This window comes from Amyelois transitella, chromosome 18, assembly GCF_032362555.1.
Source record: "Amyelois transitella isolate CPQ chromosome 18, ilAmyTran1.1, whole genome shotgun sequence".
NCBI classification, from domain to species: Eukaryota; Metazoa; Arthropoda; class Insecta; order Lepidoptera; family Pyralidae; genus Amyelois; species Amyelois transitella.
Genome location: NC_083521.1, coordinates 3,806,348 through 3,823,982, shown reverse-complemented (window position 1 = coordinate 3,823,982; position 17,635 = coordinate 3,806,348). Strand labels below are relative to the sequence as shown.

General features: G+C 40.7%; 1 protein-coding gene across 3 annotated transcripts in view; it reads left to right on the top strand.

Annotated features, from left to right (window-relative positions):
• LOC106136142 (ubiquitin carboxyl-terminal hydrolase puf) overlaps positions 1 to 17,280 on the top strand; it is a 33,458-nt gene extending 16,178 nt beyond the window's left edge. For 2 of the 3 annotated variants that reach the window (XM_060949088.1, XM_060949087.1), the window contains exons 34-57: positions 53 to 230; positions 338 to 478; positions 837 to 991; positions 1,313 to 1,439; positions 1,900 to 2,010; positions 2,743 to 2,819; positions 2,942 to 3,050; positions 3,561 to 3,719; positions 4,249 to 4,449; positions 4,921 to 5,091; positions 5,487 to 5,651; positions 6,035 to 6,274; positions 6,656 to 6,790; positions 7,114 to 7,304; positions 8,106 to 8,303; positions 8,917 to 9,041; positions 9,461 to 9,576; positions 9,886 to 10,159; positions 10,552 to 10,773; positions 11,027 to 11,166; positions 11,544 to 11,678; positions 11,987 to 12,182; positions 12,782 to 12,957; positions 13,306 to 17,280. In XM_060949088.1, the coding sequence (XP_060805071.1) occupies positions 53 to 230; positions 338 to 478; positions 837 to 991; positions 1,313 to 1,439; positions 1,900 to 2,010; positions 2,743 to 2,819; positions 2,942 to 3,050; positions 3,561 to 3,719; positions 4,249 to 4,449; positions 4,921 to 5,091; positions 5,487 to 5,651; positions 6,035 to 6,274; positions 6,656 to 6,790; positions 7,114 to 7,304; positions 8,106 to 8,303; positions 8,917 to 9,041; positions 9,461 to 9,576; positions 9,886 to 10,159; positions 10,552 to 10,773; positions 11,027 to 11,166; positions 11,544 to 11,678; positions 11,987 to 12,182; positions 12,782 to 12,957; positions 13,306 to 13,362 (3,799 nt within the window). In that variant the 3' untranslated portion in view covers positions 13,363 to 17,280. The remainder of the gene's footprint in view (positions 1 to 52; positions 231 to 337; positions 479 to 836; positions 992 to 1,312; positions 1,440 to 1,899; positions 2,011 to 2,742; positions 2,820 to 2,941; positions 3,051 to 3,560; positions 3,720 to 4,248; positions 4,450 to 4,920; positions 5,092 to 5,486; positions 5,652 to 6,034; positions 6,275 to 6,655; positions 6,791 to 7,113; positions 7,305 to 8,105; positions 8,304 to 8,916; positions 9,042 to 9,460; positions 9,577 to 9,885; positions 10,160 to 10,551; positions 10,774 to 11,026; positions 11,167 to 11,543; positions 11,679 to 11,986; positions 12,183 to 12,781; positions 12,958 to 13,305) is intronic. The other variant, XM_060949089.1, reaches the window with a different exon arrangement.
• Positions 17,281 to 17,635: the final 355 nt, after the last annotated feature.

Here is a 17,635-nt window from a genome sequence, read left to right as displayed (position 1 = left end):
TGTGATATACCATAAGATTTATTGTGGAGACTATATTAAATCGTATTTTCAGATACGAGCTAATAGGCGTGACAGTCCACACGGGCACAGCGGACGGCGGTCACTACTACTCGTTCATACGAGACCGGGAACACGACCACCCCGACCGCTGGCTGCTCTTCAACGACGCTGAGGTCAAACCCTTTGATCCTGCCCATATTGCGGCAGAGTGCTTCGGAGGAGAGATGACGGTGAGTGTATTAAAACTACTTAATAAGAGACCACTTCAACGACGCTAAGTCTTTTGAAACTACCTAGTTTGGCACTGGCATATTAACATTTCTTCTTCCCATTTCAGAGTAAAACCTACGACTCAGTGACGGAGAAATTCATGGACTTCTCTTTTGAGAAGACGAACAGCGCGTACATGTTGTTCTATGAGCTCGCGCCGCCGCGCAGCCAGCGGGGCTCCGACAGCGGGCAGCAAGAAGAGGCACAGGTAATGTATATAGCTAGTTTTTACATTAATGTTTATCATAATAGGTGCTCACACGATGTGAGAAAACGTAGCGAGGAAACCTGCACTTAATAAGCCAAGCTTTGTTATATTCTAACTTGCTAGATCGTGGTCATAAACGGCACCCCACGGTGGACGCAATCTAGACAAACGTCAGCATGATGTTGTTAAATTCCGGAGATACTTTTTTTGGCGGATGTGTAAATCATTCATTCATTATAATTGTATGTGGCAAATTCCTATATCGTCCAGGAATTTCAGATAAGCGTTGATTGATTCATTGTCAGTAAACTATATATCAATATTTTCCCCCTTAAACACGAAACATTTTCTCCCACAGTCATCCCGCGCGGAGGAGTCTCCATCATCGGCGGTGGACCGTCGAGTAGACGCCGGGCGGTCAGTACAAATACCCCCGGATCTCCTCAAGTGGATCTGGGACGACAACATGCAGTTCCTACACGACAAGAACATCTTTCAGCACGCGTACTTCACGTTAGTTGAATTCTTTCTTTCTTATTGCAATTCCGGCCCATTACTGGACGATGGTGTCCATCATTTGCGCTGGCATCAGTTTATACGTTACTACACCCATTTTGTGAAGGGAAAATAAACGGTGAATGACTAGATGACAATATGTAGTTCTTGCATGGCCGTACGATGATTGATCATGATCACACACCATCTTTCTGCTTGTCAGTAGTCTCCGCCTTTCTGTCATTTAATTCATTATTGCGTATTATCGACTGAATCCCCGACCGGTTTGCTATAGGGGAGACAAAAATTATTAAAAACAGCAAAATTACTTTTTTGCAGTTTCATGGGTCAAATGTGCAGTTCGGTGCCGCAGTCGTTACTCACATTGCGACCTGAGATCACGGAGGTCGCCGCAAGATTATCAACGTCGTTTTTCATTGAAACTTTCATACATGCAAAAGAAAAGGTAAGATTTTTTTGTCTATATATTATGTCTTTGATAGCATAGTTCTTGTAATGATACATGATGAGCTTTTATTGTCTGAACCTGATGGACCGGGAGCAAGTCTAGGGTTTTATGTTTTATGAGGTTTTTTACGTTAAGGGTAAGGAAAATGAAGTGGCAATGGGCAGGCCACATTTCTCAAAGACCTGATGAAGGATGGGGCCAAAAAGTTCTCGAGTGCAGATCATAAACCGGAAGGACGACCTCCGGGAGATGGACCAATGATCTGGTGAAGTCAGCGAGGTGGAAATCATTGGGGATGGCCTATGTTCACCAGTGAACGGCTGATATGATGATGATGTGTTTCTTTGAGTTATTACTAACTCACTAACGGGAGCTATTGGGATTTTTCGCTTATTATTCTCCCTTCTTTGGGCTCTTTGTGTATTAGAAGATGCTATAATATAATTTATTTACGTAGCCCACAATGGTGTCGTGGGTGGAACTGGTGACGAAGCAGTTCAACGCATCAGCAGCTGCCTCGGAATGGTTCCTCGGACACATGGCTGACGATACGTGGTGGCCCATGCAGGTATCATATTTGTTTTAATAGTTATTTTAAAGAAATATAATAAAAGGTAGTTCAAGGTTCTTTTTTCATTCTGATATCATTTTCTATTCTGAAATGGTTATAGGTATATCCATGTATTAAATAAGTGGGTGAAGGTTCTCCCTGTACAAATAACTGATGCGTTATAGGGATTTTATTTTCATGGTATTGCAAAATAGTCAATGCTTAACATTTTTCAATTAAAATCAAATATAGTTGTAGCGAGAGCGATGATTCGTCTCGACCGCCACCAAAGGGAACATCTTCCGCCAGGCTAGGTGCAGCCCGATGCCTGAAGCAACCGTGGCTCCGACGATGTTGAGTCGGATGTTGTATTTATGCTCCAATCCGTGAAATCTTTGCTTGCGCGATTTAGCATACGCGATGTAATAGGCTTGGTGGCGTGTGACATTTGAGATGTCGCCTTAGATTCTGCGCTGCTATTGGCGGAGCGCGTCGTATTCTCACTATGATTGGTTTAATGGCGAGTGATGTTTTTGAAGTCGCCACATAGTTATTTATTGTTGAACATAGATATTTTTTACAATATCAGTATAAGAGTAACATACAATTTCACAGTGGTATGACCTCATCACCAGTATTGGCAGAATTAGTGTATGCAAATTATATTTTCGGTAAATTAAAGAAATGAGTTACATTAAGTATACAGGAGTTAAAATCATTTTCAGTGTCTAATTTGCATTTTATTTCCAGGTTCTAATAAAATGTCCGAATCAAATGGTCCGGCAGATGTTTCAGAGGCTTTGCATGCATGTTATACAAAGGCTCAGGTAATTTAACGTTTATTCAATACTCTTGAATGTAATTTTTTATATATATGGCACAGTAGGGAAATCAGACATTAGTCTTAAAATTTATATCTAATTACATAAGAAAATTACTTTTATTTCAGATCTAGTCATTGTGCCTTATACCTACAAGGTAGTGAGGATGGAGAGGATAACAGCAAGTTAGGCGAAGCCAGCTGTGTTACTAGGTTTATAAGGATGTTATTGTCATTGGTAAGTCTTAATATCCTTTTGTCCGGCACTTTAGAATAGAACTATACCATGTCTTTCCCATGGATATCGTAAAAGGCGAATAAGGGATAGGCTTATAAACTTGGGATTCATCTTGTAGGCAATTGGCTAGCAACCTTGCAATACTTGAATCTCAATCCATTATAGCAATACAGCTGAACCTTTCAGTCTTTTCAAGACGAAGAAGATGTAAATGTGACCATATGTATGTATAATAGTATGTAAAGAAAAATTTTTTTCTTTCTCTTTCACTAGTTTAAAAAGAAGACATGCATGTTTTGTGTTTAATTTCAGTACAAATGCAATATCTTTAATGAAACGCTAAACCAATTTACTGTATGTCGTAATGTATCATAGTATGGCTCAAACCTTTTGGCATAAAACTATAGGATTAAAGTCTTCAATCTAGCCTAAGGCTACGTGTACGTTGTAAGTCAATGCTAAGTTATCTGCTCTCGCCAAAAGGTAATAAAAAAAATTATTTAATTTCAGATGGAAAACGGAGCGAGGTCCCATTTACGGCACCTAACTGAATATTTCAGTTTGCTTTACGAGTTCAGTAAAATGGGTGAAGAGGAGGGGAAATTCATGTTGAGGGTGAACGCCATCGCCAGCATGGTCGACTTCTATTTGGGACAGAACTCCACCACGGTTAGTTGTTTCTATATTTGTTTGTTTGTTTGTTACTAGTACAACAAATAGTATATTTTTGGTGTTGCTGGTCTTTCTTACTAAATGAATTCATATAGTCTGCAGAAGGCATATTAGTGTTACTCATGAGGTTAGTTGTTCAATGTTAAAGTAAGGTAAAAAGTAATAAAAGTATTTATTCAATGAACACCATTATATATTATACAAAAATAAAAGTGCAATATGTAGTAAGTTATGGTATTCTCGTATTCTCCTCAGCAAAAAAAAAATGGGACACATAGCCAATGATGTGAAAATAAAAACGGCCAGCTTCCTGTCAGTAAACAACCAGCTTTTATAAGTTTTAATACCTGTATATTGTTAGAGATTTTGTCTTGTAAATCGCTGCTTAAGATTAGGATCTTGTTACATTTTGTTTAATCATTGTACGACTATGGTACTCGTCAGTCAAAAAGAGGAGATCCTTAATTGTGAAGCCTTTTTTGGTTGTACATTTCTTTAGATGTTTTTCTATTTAATTTTATTCTAGGTGGAGTCACCAACAGAAGAGGCTAGCGGAAGTGGTAGCGGAAGTGGGAGTGGGACAACTGAGTCCGCGGGAGACAAACTTAGGCCGGGAGCTCTGGACAAGATGGTGGCTTTAGTGGCCGGTCTTGTAGAGAGGTCCCGCGATGCCCAAGGCGTTCTTGCTTTACATGAACCTGATGCCAGGGCGCTGCTGCACGCCAAGGTAACTTGATCTCTATTCCAATAGATGTTACTTACTTAGGTCATGAGATCTAGATAAGGTATAAGAAGCGGCCACCTGATGCCAGGGTGCTGCTTCGCGCCATTGTTACTTGATCTCTCTACTAGTAGCTTAGATCAGAAGATCTAGATAGGTTGGTGACTTTAGTGGCCAGCCTTATCAAGATATTCCGCGGTAAAAATTGTCTATTTGGAGATGAGGTCCCAACGATACGTACCTAATGAAATTCTGGACCCTGCTTTAACTCTTCAATCAACATCAAAAATTCCATTATCATCATATCTTAACTCATTTAAATAGAGTTGACCTTGAGCGGCTTTTAACTGTTAACTAGAGTTTTAACTCTTCAATATGACCATATATATATATATTTTCATTCAAACTCAATTTTCATTCAAAATCTGTTGCTTAAAAACAAGACTTATTAAAATGTAATATTTTTCTGTTCACCAGTCACAACCTGACTTGTGTGTACAGGGGTTCCCGTTCATCTACCAGCAAACCCGAGACTGCCTGAACCTTCAACAGACGAGATCGCTGATCTTCGCGCTGTGCCGCTGGAACGAGCCGCTGGCGCAGAAGATAGTCAACATGATTTTCCAGGCCATCGCCAAACATTCCGAGGTATGTCGTCGTCTAGCAACAAATCTGTCTGAATCTGCAGCAGAGGGGTCGCTGATTGATTGAAAGTAAATTAATATTTGAAGTTTCAAAGTAAATTAATATTTGAAATTTCATGCTCACATAAGGTCCATTGACGAGGTCCGCCACTGAAAGCCCTGCATGTATTATTAGGTTTTAAAATTGAGTTGCTTAAATTCACTAAAACAAAGATTCAAATTTCAAAAATTATTAATACAAATTTCATCCCCGCAAGTCTTCAAACGGGTCCATTCACAGCAAACAATCGCGCTTTGGAAATGCCTCGCGATGGAGTTCCGTTAGTGCGGTCGGTGCCTATTCTATTACTCTTCACTTTTTGTCCTTACAAAACTATATAATTTCGTATCTTCCTACAGACATGTGGAGCATTTTTTAAACTGCTAACTTTGCTGGCCGAGGGCAGCGGGGGTGGGGCGGGGGCGCCGGCGGGGCTGCCGTGCTTCACGCAGCTAGTGCTGGCGCGGCTGTGGGACGTGGCGGACGTATGCGTGCACGCCGCGCTCGAGTGGATCGCGCTACAGGTACTACACACATACACACTGCTAACTCTGTGGCGGAGTAACGAAATATGGGATTTAATTCTTTTAGCAAACGTGGAAATACGCCGGTGTATACCCTACTTTATAATAAGGTGTTTTTTTCTTACAGCCGGATCCGCTGAAGTTTTGTTCAAAAAATTTGGTATTAAAACTAAATGTTTGAAATCTTTACTCCTCTTGCTATTATTTTTGTTGTTCTTTATCCCAGTTTGTAGAAATGCATTTTGTATGTTGGACTGCATTTCACGAAAATTGACACGGATTAAGATTGTATCGCAATTTTTTTTTTGAAAATTGTCTCGGGAGCGCAACAGCCGGTTTTAATAAATAATGACAATATTCACTGTATCCTATCCGCCATGCAGGTGCCGCGCAACAAAGCCGCCCACGCGTGGGCGCTGCGCACGGCGGACCGCTGGGTGGAGCCGCACCTGCTGGCGGCCAGCGCGGCGCGGGTGCGCGCGGCCGCCGCCCTGCTGCTGGTGGCGCTGGTGCCGTCGCAGCACTTCCGCGCCGGGTACGCGCGCACCAGGCAGCCGCACCACTCCCACCACGCGCACCACCTGGCCAAGCTGCCCGACACGGCGCATCACACCTTGCACCAGGTAACTGAGCTACCAGCGCTTCATTCATCATCGGGCGGGTGACCTGGAGGCCTGAAATACAGGTCTTACCAAGTTAAGGCTCTAGTCCACCTCCCAATATAAATTTAATTTGTATATTGGTATGTTGTGGAAAATAAAATAATTTTTCATTTTAATTTTTTCATTAGGTAATTAAAGCAGCGGTTGTGAAATAATTGATTCTGATCTTCGGCGAACCAATTTACCATGATGATTTTGATAAAACGATACATTTACAAATTAGTATGTTTATGAGTTTTATAAATTGCTTTCAATAACAAAAACAAACTTATCGCTTTCCATATACACATTAAATCAAGTTCAGTTTTTAAGAAGAACTAAACGATGTTTTGTCCCGTCCAGGTGTACACAATGCTTCTCGGCAAACTGAAAGCCGCTCGCAAGTACACTGATATCGCTGTTCACGGCACCGTGAAACTCACCGCGTACTTCGGTGTCATGTCGTACTGCGTCGTCAGCCGGGTCGAGAAACTTATGGTAATGTATATCCTCGTATAATTTATTGAAGCTGAATGTGGGGAAACTTATTACGACGTACTGATATGTGCCTATGTAAGGTATGAATCAATATTTAACTCAGGTTGGCTGGAAGAGATTCCACTTAGGAATAAGCCGGCCTTTGTACTGTCATACTTTTTTATATTTGTAATGTACTTCTTTAGTGAACAATAAAGCATTTACATACTTATATCAATAGCTAAGTGTGATCGCGACCTTCATTCCATGACAACTTAACTAACGGTCTATATTTTAACAAATTATCTTCTTTTTATGTTTAAATGTTGATTCTTCTTTCACAGTTCGGGCAATACTTCAACGACTTATGGGATTTATATCACCCTGCTATATCGGAGCCGTCAGTGGCGGTCCACCCCAACAAGCAGGCCTTACTGACCTTTTGGCACGCCGTCTGCCTGGACTGCCCCGAGAACGTGCAGCTGGCGGTCTCCAACCCCAGGGTCATCAAACACATCGCCTTCAACTATATACTGTGAGTCGTAATGGAGATCAAGAAATATTTTTTTTTATTCTTTATTTAGGGTCTTTTATACATTATGTACATGACAGTCCTATCCACACTAATAATAAAGAGCAAAAATTTGTATTTTTGTATGTTATTTGTTTTGAAATAAATTTATTTCAAAACATAAAACACAAAAATATGTCCACCCGTGCGAAGCCGGGGCGGGCCGCTATATTATATAAGAGTAGTCTAGAAATATAGTGATGTTTAGTTCCGGGCTCCTTTGAATAAGAGCCCTCCATGTCGTCATTTCATCTGCAGCGGAACAGGCACATTCATCTGCAGCTTTTACCATGGTCGAATATGGGTTGGTTCCCCTGCAAAGGTCGCAGTTTACATGCTGCAGAATTACATGCACTACAATAGGCACTCTATGTTACACCAACTCAATGTAACAGCTTGTACAGCGTAGGAATTTCCAAGCACGTCTTATTGAGGATGTGAGAAGACTTATGACTTGTACTGGAATTTTTAAGCTTAAAACGATGAGAATATATTTATATAGAGTATCCCTTACTAATATTATAAATACGAAAATCTGTCTATCAGTTCCGTTTTCACAGTTAAAGCGCTGTACAGATTCGAATGAAATTTTGGTATGCATATAGTAAAAAACCTGCGTTCTAATAAAGAATACATTTGTTTTTTTTCAAAAATCAATTGCTGTAATACTAAAATAGGGTATGAAATTTATCATAAATTCTACCCGTGTGAAGTCGGATCGGGTCGCTAATAGTACTTAATTTGATATTAATATTTATTTTCCAGCGCGGACCACGACGACGGCAGCGTGGTGGCGTACAACCGCGCCATGCTGCCGCCGTACTACGCGCTGCTGCGGCTGTGCTGCCGCCGCTCCAGCGCCTTCGCCCGCGCGCTGGCGCAGCACCAGAACATACACTGGGCCTTCAGGAACATAGCGCCCCACGCGCATCTGTACCAGGCCGCGGCCGATGAGCTGCTCAGGTTGGTTAGATATTGTATTGATACATTGACACGACTGGGCTGCGCTGGGCGTTCAGTTACAGATTTACATTCACTTATTTCGAGGATATAAAACGTCACATCATAATGTTTATTCTTTACCTTCAAGTATTAATTTCCATGTTTGAGATTTATTATTCGTTATATGAATGGACAGCGAACATAGTGGGAAAATGTAGCGTAGAAAAAAATTGAGGTTACATACATATAATCACGTCTATATCCCATGCGGGGTTGACAAAGCCAACAGTCTTGAAAAGACTGATAGGCCACGTTCAGCTATTTGGCTTTAGGATAGAATTGAGATTCAAATAGTGACAGGTTGCTAGCCCATCGCCTAAAAGAAGAATCTCAAGTTTATAAAATTATCCCTTAGTCGCCTTTTACGACATCCATGGGAAAGAGATGGATTTGAGATTCATCTAGTTGATATAGTTACAAACTAGCCGAGGCGAGGTGCCCAGTTTAAATTCCATCCGAAAATTAATCTTGTGTGCAAACGCATAAGGTTCAATATAATTATTGGGATCCGGGTAGAGGTGCTAGTCTCTAGTTGTAACCGTCAGATATAACGACTGCACATCTGTGACCGCAGACTAGCGCGAGTGCTCGCGGCCCGCGGCGGCGGCGGCGGCGGCAGCAGCGGCAGCAGCGCTGACAGCACGGACGCGAGGGAAGCGGCCGCTTTTCGAAGGAGCACGCTCTCCGCTTATTTACAGGGTATGTCTCTATAAAGATTATGTAATAAGCAAGCTATTGATCAGTTATTTGTGTTTCGATTCACATTTAATTTTAAACATACATATATTTATGTCTATATCCCTTGCGGTGTAGACAGAGCCGACAGTCTCGAAAAGACTAAAAGGCCAAGTTCAGCTGTATATCTTTCCCATGGATATCGTAAAAGGCGACTAAGGGAAAGGTTAATAAACTTGGGATTCTTGTAGGCTTGATTGAAACTAAATTCCATTATTTAGCCATACTACTGAACGTCGCCTTAACCCATATTTGAGTATAAATTTTATCGGACTATTAGTAAGGTACTTTATACTTCATGAATCACATGTAGTCTAGTTTCGTCGTCCGAATAATGTAAGTCGACGAGTCGTAAAATAACCGTTGTTTCATGATATGCCTAGGTCTGAATGGACGAACGTGCTGGACGACGTTAATTTCAGCGTTTTGCACTCTCGTCGAAAACGAAGACGACAGATTATATGTAGTTTACAATGGCGGGCTGCAGATGACGTTCGAGGTAAGGCCTGTTATCAATATGAGTTGATTTCTAACATCAGACTGTGTAATTTGAACTTTAACGACTTATCATTGGCATTCTGACTTGACAAATCTGACTACTAAATACTGTATACTGAACTTGATGATTAAGTTTTAAAAAATTGAGCTAAAGTTCTTTTTAATATTCTAGTTCTTTATCTTATTAAGTTTCATTTCTATTGTACCTAACACTATTTTATTGGTTACATTAAACTTATACGTATTTCTGCTCATTACTAGGAAATACTGCCAAATAAACCTTTGTTTATATAAATTTTTCCTTCCCCAGGCATTACACAGCCTCCACGCCGTGTACGTGGAAGGCGGGGGCGCCAGCGGGGGAGGCGCGGGCAGTGCGGGGGCGGGGGGCGCCGTGCGGGGGGAACTCATCGCCGCACTGCGCTGGGCGCGCGCTCTGTGCAGAACATTGCGGATTAGACGCGACGCCAAGGAAGCAAGAGCGTTGTTACTGGCCTGTAAAGATTGGCCGGAGTGCGCGCGTCGGTTGTTGACTATGCTGACGTTACATCATCGACTGGCGCATCTCAGAAGAGCCGCCTTAGGTACGTTTACTTTAGCCCAGTATTTAATAAGTCGCTGTGTGTGGGGAACAGTATTTAATGAGACGCCGTGCGGGGAAAACAGTGTTCTCAGCACTAGATGCGACGCTTAGGAGGCCAGTGTTGTTACTGTTGCGTAAAGATTGGTCTTTGTGCTCACATCGGCTGTGGAATATATTGATTGGCTGTAAACAAACGACAAATGGACATAATGTCCTTATGCATCGACGTTGACGTTGCATCATCTAAATGGCTAAAAAAGCTACGCCAATTTTGGTCCTTGAGCGGCCTTTGAGCTTTGCAGCCACAATCGGAATATCACTATTCTACACAAAAGAGGTAGAAAGTAAAGAATAGAAAAAAAATTGAGGGTAAAACCCCAACTTAACTTTCAGGTGTGCTCCGGGAACTGGTAATGATCGGCGGCAGCGCGGCCCTGGGCGCGCTGGTGCCGCTGGCGGCGGGCGCGCACTGCGCGGCGCGCGGCGTGGGGGGCGCGGCCGCGGGCGCGCGCGGCTCGCCGCGGTCCCGCGCGCACTTGCATCTCTGCGCTCGGCAGATGAACGCGCCTGCTCCGCCGCTGGCGCCGGTGTACAGGCCGTACCACAAGTTTATTGGTGAGTTTTGTTTCAAGTGGAGATAGGGTGTTAAATCGGTTATTTTTTCTCTGTAGCATTGTATATAGTCTATAATATATGCTCCTATGAAAATGAGGATACCTGTATTATATTTATGACTCATAGTTGGCAAATAAACGTTTGACTTTGACTAGGACAAAAGTAATCCATATGGCAACTTTAACTCACTGTCTTATTTTTGAAAGATTAAAAAGATTTTGAACGACTTGTAAAACTGTACATTCATTTACAGACACATGTTGCCGGGTAGCGCGCAGTCAGCGTTGTATGTCGGAGCAATTAGTTTTATTGTCGGCGCTCTGTGCATTGGAGGCGATACCTTTGAGGTTTAACTACTTCGCGGCCTTCTGGAACGAAGTGGCCGCCTGTCCGGTAAGATTCAATTTGATTTGGTTATCTCTCATCATCGCGTGTTTCCGGTTGCACTTACGGCAATGGCTGATGTTTGCTCTCATAAAGTAGAATGAACGTAACTCAATTTATTGCATGCCAAATTAAAAACTATCATATCGTGCGTAAAGGCGTCAAATTAATAATGCAATCTCACTCGTTTGCTTCAAAGGCCGGACTTTATTGACAGCAGTTATTGAATTGATTTGGCGTGAATTCTCCTTGGGATTATAATATCTCTGTTATATAGACGATACAAGTTTTTTTTTTTACTAACGTGCTATGTAGTATTTCTTGTAACTGTACATTTCTGTACAATAAAAATGTTAAGAACGAACAAATGTTTTTAAAACTTGCAGGCGGATTCGAAGCTAGAAGAGATGTTGCTAGAATGTAGCGTAGTGTCAGAGTACGTGGACGCGGTGCTGCTGGACGAGCGGGACTCGCTGGAAGACCCCGTCATATACCAGTTCATGCGGCACTACTATCCTAAGGTATCTTCTTAGGAAGCTACAAGTCTTCTTCCATATTAAGCAGAATCTGCTTTTTATGGAAAAGGTGGTTCGATGAGTTATTCCTTTATCCCTTAACCATTTTTCTTACTTTGTTAAATCTATCTACAAACATGTTGAACAGCTATGGTGATGCAATACTTTATTATCGTACAGTATTAAAATTTATTGATTAAAATAAATATTTTATGTGAGCTTTTTTCTGTGTTATTTATCTGCTAACTTTTGATCTTTCGTCAATTGGGTTCGAATCGTGGTCACCAAGTTTCATCTTGATGATACTTCCGCAGCTGGGCGGCGGCGGCAGCGCAGCGTCGGCGGCGGAGGCGCTGGCCGCGGAGGTGGCCCGCGGCGCGGAGCGCGGCGGCGTGGGCGCGCTGCTGGCGCCGCTGCGCGCGCTGCTGGTGCTGTGCGCGCGCGCGCCCGCGCCGCCCGCCGCGCTCGCCGCCGCGCGCGCCGTGCTGCAGCGGCTGCAGCGCGCGCCCGGTGAGTGTCGCCGGGGTACCTCTGCGTCACGTGTATCGTCACTCTACTTAGGTCTTAGGCCCCTAAAGACATTTTGTAATGAGTCAAGAAATGACGGGCTGTTAGAGTGCAAACGCGAGAACAGCGCTCTCAAGGTTCGACTCGTATAACCGGAACGTTGGTAGAGCCATAAGTGATGGTGAGTAGCCAATCACATCGCAGTATGCTACGCCATCAGCCAGTTTGCTATATTGCACTAGCACGATCTACGGATTGAAGCATAAATAACCACCAACAACCACCTAGTCGACGTCATCGAAGCCGCAGTTTCTCTGTCATAACACGTAACCTGGAACATCTTTCTTGTATTGTACGAGCCCAAAACATAGCTCTCGTCATGGTGTAAAGTGATTATTTCTTTGCTGACGAAATGCGGGAGACGCACCTGATAATGTCTATTAGAAACGCTGGTGTTTTAATCCCTAGTGCACAACACTGATGATAATGTTTACTGATGGCCAAATTTAAATTTAATTGAGATTTTGGGCCTTTTCTTCTTCAAGGCATGTTCAAACGTCCTAAATTTAAACTTTATAACAATAATACTTATCACTTTCCAGAGGAAGAGACGTCCGAGCCGGAGACGGCGTCGGAGCCGGCCGCGTCCCCGGCGCGGGCCGCGTCGCCGTCTGGCAGCTCGCCGGACGAGCCGCTCGACGAACTCGCCTCTCTAGACGACGAGCCGGAAGACGAACCTCCGCACTCCGCCCCTACTTTACATCAGTATAGAACTCAGGTATGTGTAACATGCATATAACAAAGACTAGCACGTACGTAACGTTCGTGAAAGCGTTGGCGAACCGACAACGGCCGAACCGTTGCCCGAAAAAAACCGTAATGCACTAGAAGTCACATGTTCAAATCCCACCTTGGCCATGTACTAATGATTCTTTTCTGTGTTATGAACATTAATTTCCGCGCTAACCGATGTTCGTACGGTGAGAGTTAACATTTTGAGGAAACCTGCACTGCAAATTTTTAAGGAAACCATAATTCGGAGGATTGTAAAGCGTCCCGCGATCCTTCTATAGATTAAGACTGAAGAGAGAAAAATTAGCAAACAATATTGTACTCCTTTGTGCAGGTGTCGCTAGCGGCGCAGCAGCTGCTCTCGTCCGCGCCGCCGCCCGCGGACACGTAGGAGCGCCGCGCCGGCCCGCCGCGCCCGCCCCGCCGCGCCGCGCTCGCCCGCGTGCTCGCCGCGCTTGTGGCGGCGCTGCTCGTGCTCGCTCTCGGCTACACGTGGCTGCGGACCACTGAATGTAACTACACTACTCTGTTCTATATTTAAGTTGTTGAAGACATCGTCACAGTACGCTCGTTGCGATTGCCCGAGCGTAAGTTATGCTCGTACTCGTCTACACGTGGCTACGGACCACTTAATATAATAACATTTCTGTGTTATATGTAAGTGGTTGATGACACCGTCACAGTACGCTCGTCTCGCTTGCAAGAGCAAGAGTTATGCTCGCTTTTGTCTGGACGTAGGTACGGAGCACTGAATGTGACTTACTTATTTACTGTTTTATATAGAAGTGGTTGATGAAAACGGACTTTGATTGTATTTTGTCGATTACTGTATTGTATCAAAACTCATTCCCGTCACAAGTCGGATGATAAGATCATGAGGATGATTATATTAATTTTAAACAAAAAAAATTAGCTTCTTTTGCTGTCTGACTAAATAATGATTATCCGTTATTCAAGAGTAAAACCAATTTCTCCTAAAGACAAGCTTAATAAAATATAATACTTGACTCGCGAGGGTACTCGCTAAAATTACTGTATAAATGTGCAGATGTGATTATATCTGTGTTGTATACCTCTGATATTGAACAACAAAATACTGCAGAAAACTATAACAGAAATATAATACACATGTATAACTATAAAATTTTATTTAATACCTTATTAAAATTTGGCCGGGAAATTGTATATAGAAATACGTACAAAAGGAACCTATCTTCCTTATAAAAAATCAGAGATTAGTTACAAAACTCCTCGGAACTTTTTTATTTATTTTCTCAGAAACAAATTTCTATCTGTACGGTAATATTTACAAAATAATTTATCATTGCACTGCATAAGATAAAATATCCACATTGAATTAGATTCAGTGTCGTTTTCAAAATTGAAAACGTTTGATCAATCGTTGTTTTTATAATATAAGCCGGTGTAATATATATATTCAGGAAAGATTTGAATTTGCCTATATTCAGTAAAGATTTGAATTTGATTCAAAACGTCTCTTATTCGACTCCTCTTAATATAAGAACTTGCGTACGAGACGGTTTGTAATTAATTACAATTAAGCTAAAACAATGACACGACGCGACTAGTTTCTTTGAGTAACAATGTATAAAGCAACATATACCCCTACTCATATATATAGTAACATATTACTATGCTTAATTATTGTAGAGCTGCGTTAACTTACAGTATGTAAAGTCACTCGTTTCGTGTCTCTGTTTTTATCAGCTTGATTGAAAAGTATGTTGACGGCCCCGCTGTAAGATGTGGCCTAGTATAATGCTTTATTCAATAACGGTTTGCGGATAAAAAAATATTTTAAGTTTTAAATTTATTTAAAGGCTCATTCATGATTGATGATGTTCTCACACGGCTCACGAGATACCTAGGCCACGTTAAGACCACCTCCCATACACTTGACAGCTATCTCCTGAGCCAACCCTACCACTTGAAAGGCGTAAATTAAGATTTGACTGCCATGAGTTTTGTCGCTTGTTGTTTTAGTCGCTTGTGACTGAAGTTATTTTTCCACTATCGAAAGAGTCGAGGTACTTATATTCTCAAATTCATAGTAGTCGTTTCTAAGTTTGCATCCATATAAATGAGAACTGAGATTTCTCGTCTCGACGCACGTCGCAATTACATGATATGGCATGTATAGAGATGAAAGGTAAATTGACACATGTACGCAAATCGTTAGTGTTTTAAGGCCAAGAATCCAGCTCAATGCTATGTCTAGATTAGCTATTATAAAGAATCTTAAGTCATTAATATATTACGTTAGTTAATGTTAATGTGTTTTCGAAGTTTATTGTAAAAAAATGTATGTATGACTGCCGCGCTTTGCTTTATTAGAAGCGATTAGTCATATATTTTGATTCAATACAATTTTTTTCTGTAACGGCATATTTCTTTGACGTTGTTTTTTTATGAACATTCCTAATTTGGACATCACACATATTGGTATAAATAACACCTTATCGCTAGAGGCTTTAATATAAAAATATTTTGTTATCATTATCGTATGGATATTACTGATTCATAATTAAGGACTTCAGATACCTTAAATTTCTAGGTAAATAGATATCGTGCTCTTTATTAAGGATTTCAAGATATTTCGATTTTTATAAAGTGTATTAGGTAATTTGTCTTTGTAAATTTATTTACGCATTTATTTGCTGAGAAAAGAAAGAGATAAAAGGCATGATTCTTTATTTTTTAATATATTTTTTTAGAACTCAATTTATGTTTATGGTGATTGGGTCAAAATCATTATTGTGTTTCGGCTGTGAAAAGTTTGTTAGTGTAAGTAATTTTCGTATAAGAAAATGGAAAAATTGAATTCTTCTTATTGATTAGGTTGCTTCGTTGGCTATAACATCAAACCTGTAAAACTGTTTACTCCCGTCCAAGGCGCGTACTTTGTTTGCGGAATTTTGTAAATTAAGCCAGTACAATTTGTGTATATAATTATATAATTCTTTAATTTTTTTTAAGGTTTTAACATGTATTTTACTATATTTGTGTGTGAACAGCGTCGCTTTGTTTTTGTGGCGTTTTAGCGCTTGACCATTTTGATAAAAGACAAACAGGGTTCTTATTGGAACAAGTACAAAACCCTGCAGAGACAAAGTGAACCTTGAAACATTATGTTATTCTAAATGTGGTTTATATCGTTGTGTGAACGTGGTGAACGAAATGTATGTTATGTGTTTTACACAAAACTAGTTGTAACTTGTGTAGAACATGTTAAACATACACCTTTACAGAATTACAAATTATAGTTTAGGATTTTCTTAGTGGCGACAAGTCTTAGCCATTATGAATTTCCTAAGTATTTAATGGCATGGAAAAAAGCATGTTTTTTTTTGCGAATATGAGTGAATTAAGCCGAATGTACATGCTAAATAAACATTATATCGAACGGTAGAGCCTACGTAATACACTGCCCTACGGTAAAAAAATACACTTAATTCATTGCAAGTAAATTAGTATATATAATAATTAGGACAGCAATGATTTTTGACAAGGAGCAAGTCCATTTTATATGTTTATAGTAAGTAACACCGCTATAGTATATCGACCATCACAATTACTCGTATAGGTATTTAGGAAACTCAAGGGAACTCTAATTATTGACTTGTAGTTAGTTTATATCTCTCGAATATTATATACCTACAGCGTCACGTCGTAGCTGTCTATAGTGTAAAGATAAAAAATAAAACCACAAATAAACGGAAAGCAATAATATTCAACCGTACGAATTAATATTACTCACTATATGAAGTCTCAATTTTTCACCATCGTTTTGTACTTTACTCATTGTAATGTTATATTAAATACATTTTACTTATGTTATAGATATATTTAAGGTGGAGTGCGCGTGTGATGAAGTGATCAGTCACTGGACAATGTTGTAGAGGGTTGATGTAAAGTGGTGCTATCAAACTGATTGGATGACTGGATTTAAGACAAATATGTATTTAATTTTGTCCTGATTTTAGAGCTTATTAATTAATTAATATATATCTTATACATAGCTATGCTGTAATTATCTTATTTAATTTTAAGATTACATATAATTATTTTGTTTTTTGTGAAATATGATGTAATGCGACAATATATGCAGAAGATTGCAATCAGTTGCATTGCATCTCGTTTCAAGATTTGGCTTGTATTGATAAAACTTTGAACTTTGTATGATAATTACATGTTATTGAGTTTCAGTCGAATATAACTGTGTTATGAATATCATTTGTGAAAATTGAAAAAGTAAATACTGTAAATCTGACTGGAAAGCCAAAGTAAACAGTATTTTATAAAAAAAAATTGTTTTGATTTCTAATCCTATATATATTGCACGCAGTCCTGCGTGGTTACTAGGTTCAGACAAAGCAATAGGAAGTCAATTTGACTGCTTGAAAGTAGTGACTTGGCGAGATACAGAGATAGTGGGCCGCAACTGTAACCTATAACTACCCAAAACAGGCATAATAAGGAAGAATTTAAGAAGGCCAGCAGCAAGTGATTGTAAACAGTGGCTAACTAATATATTTATTTAGGTATGTAGCGGGAGCGATGATTCGGCTCGACCGCCACCAAAGGGAAGATCTTCCGCCAGGCTAGGTGTAATGCCGGGGAACCGCGGCTCCGACGATGTTGTG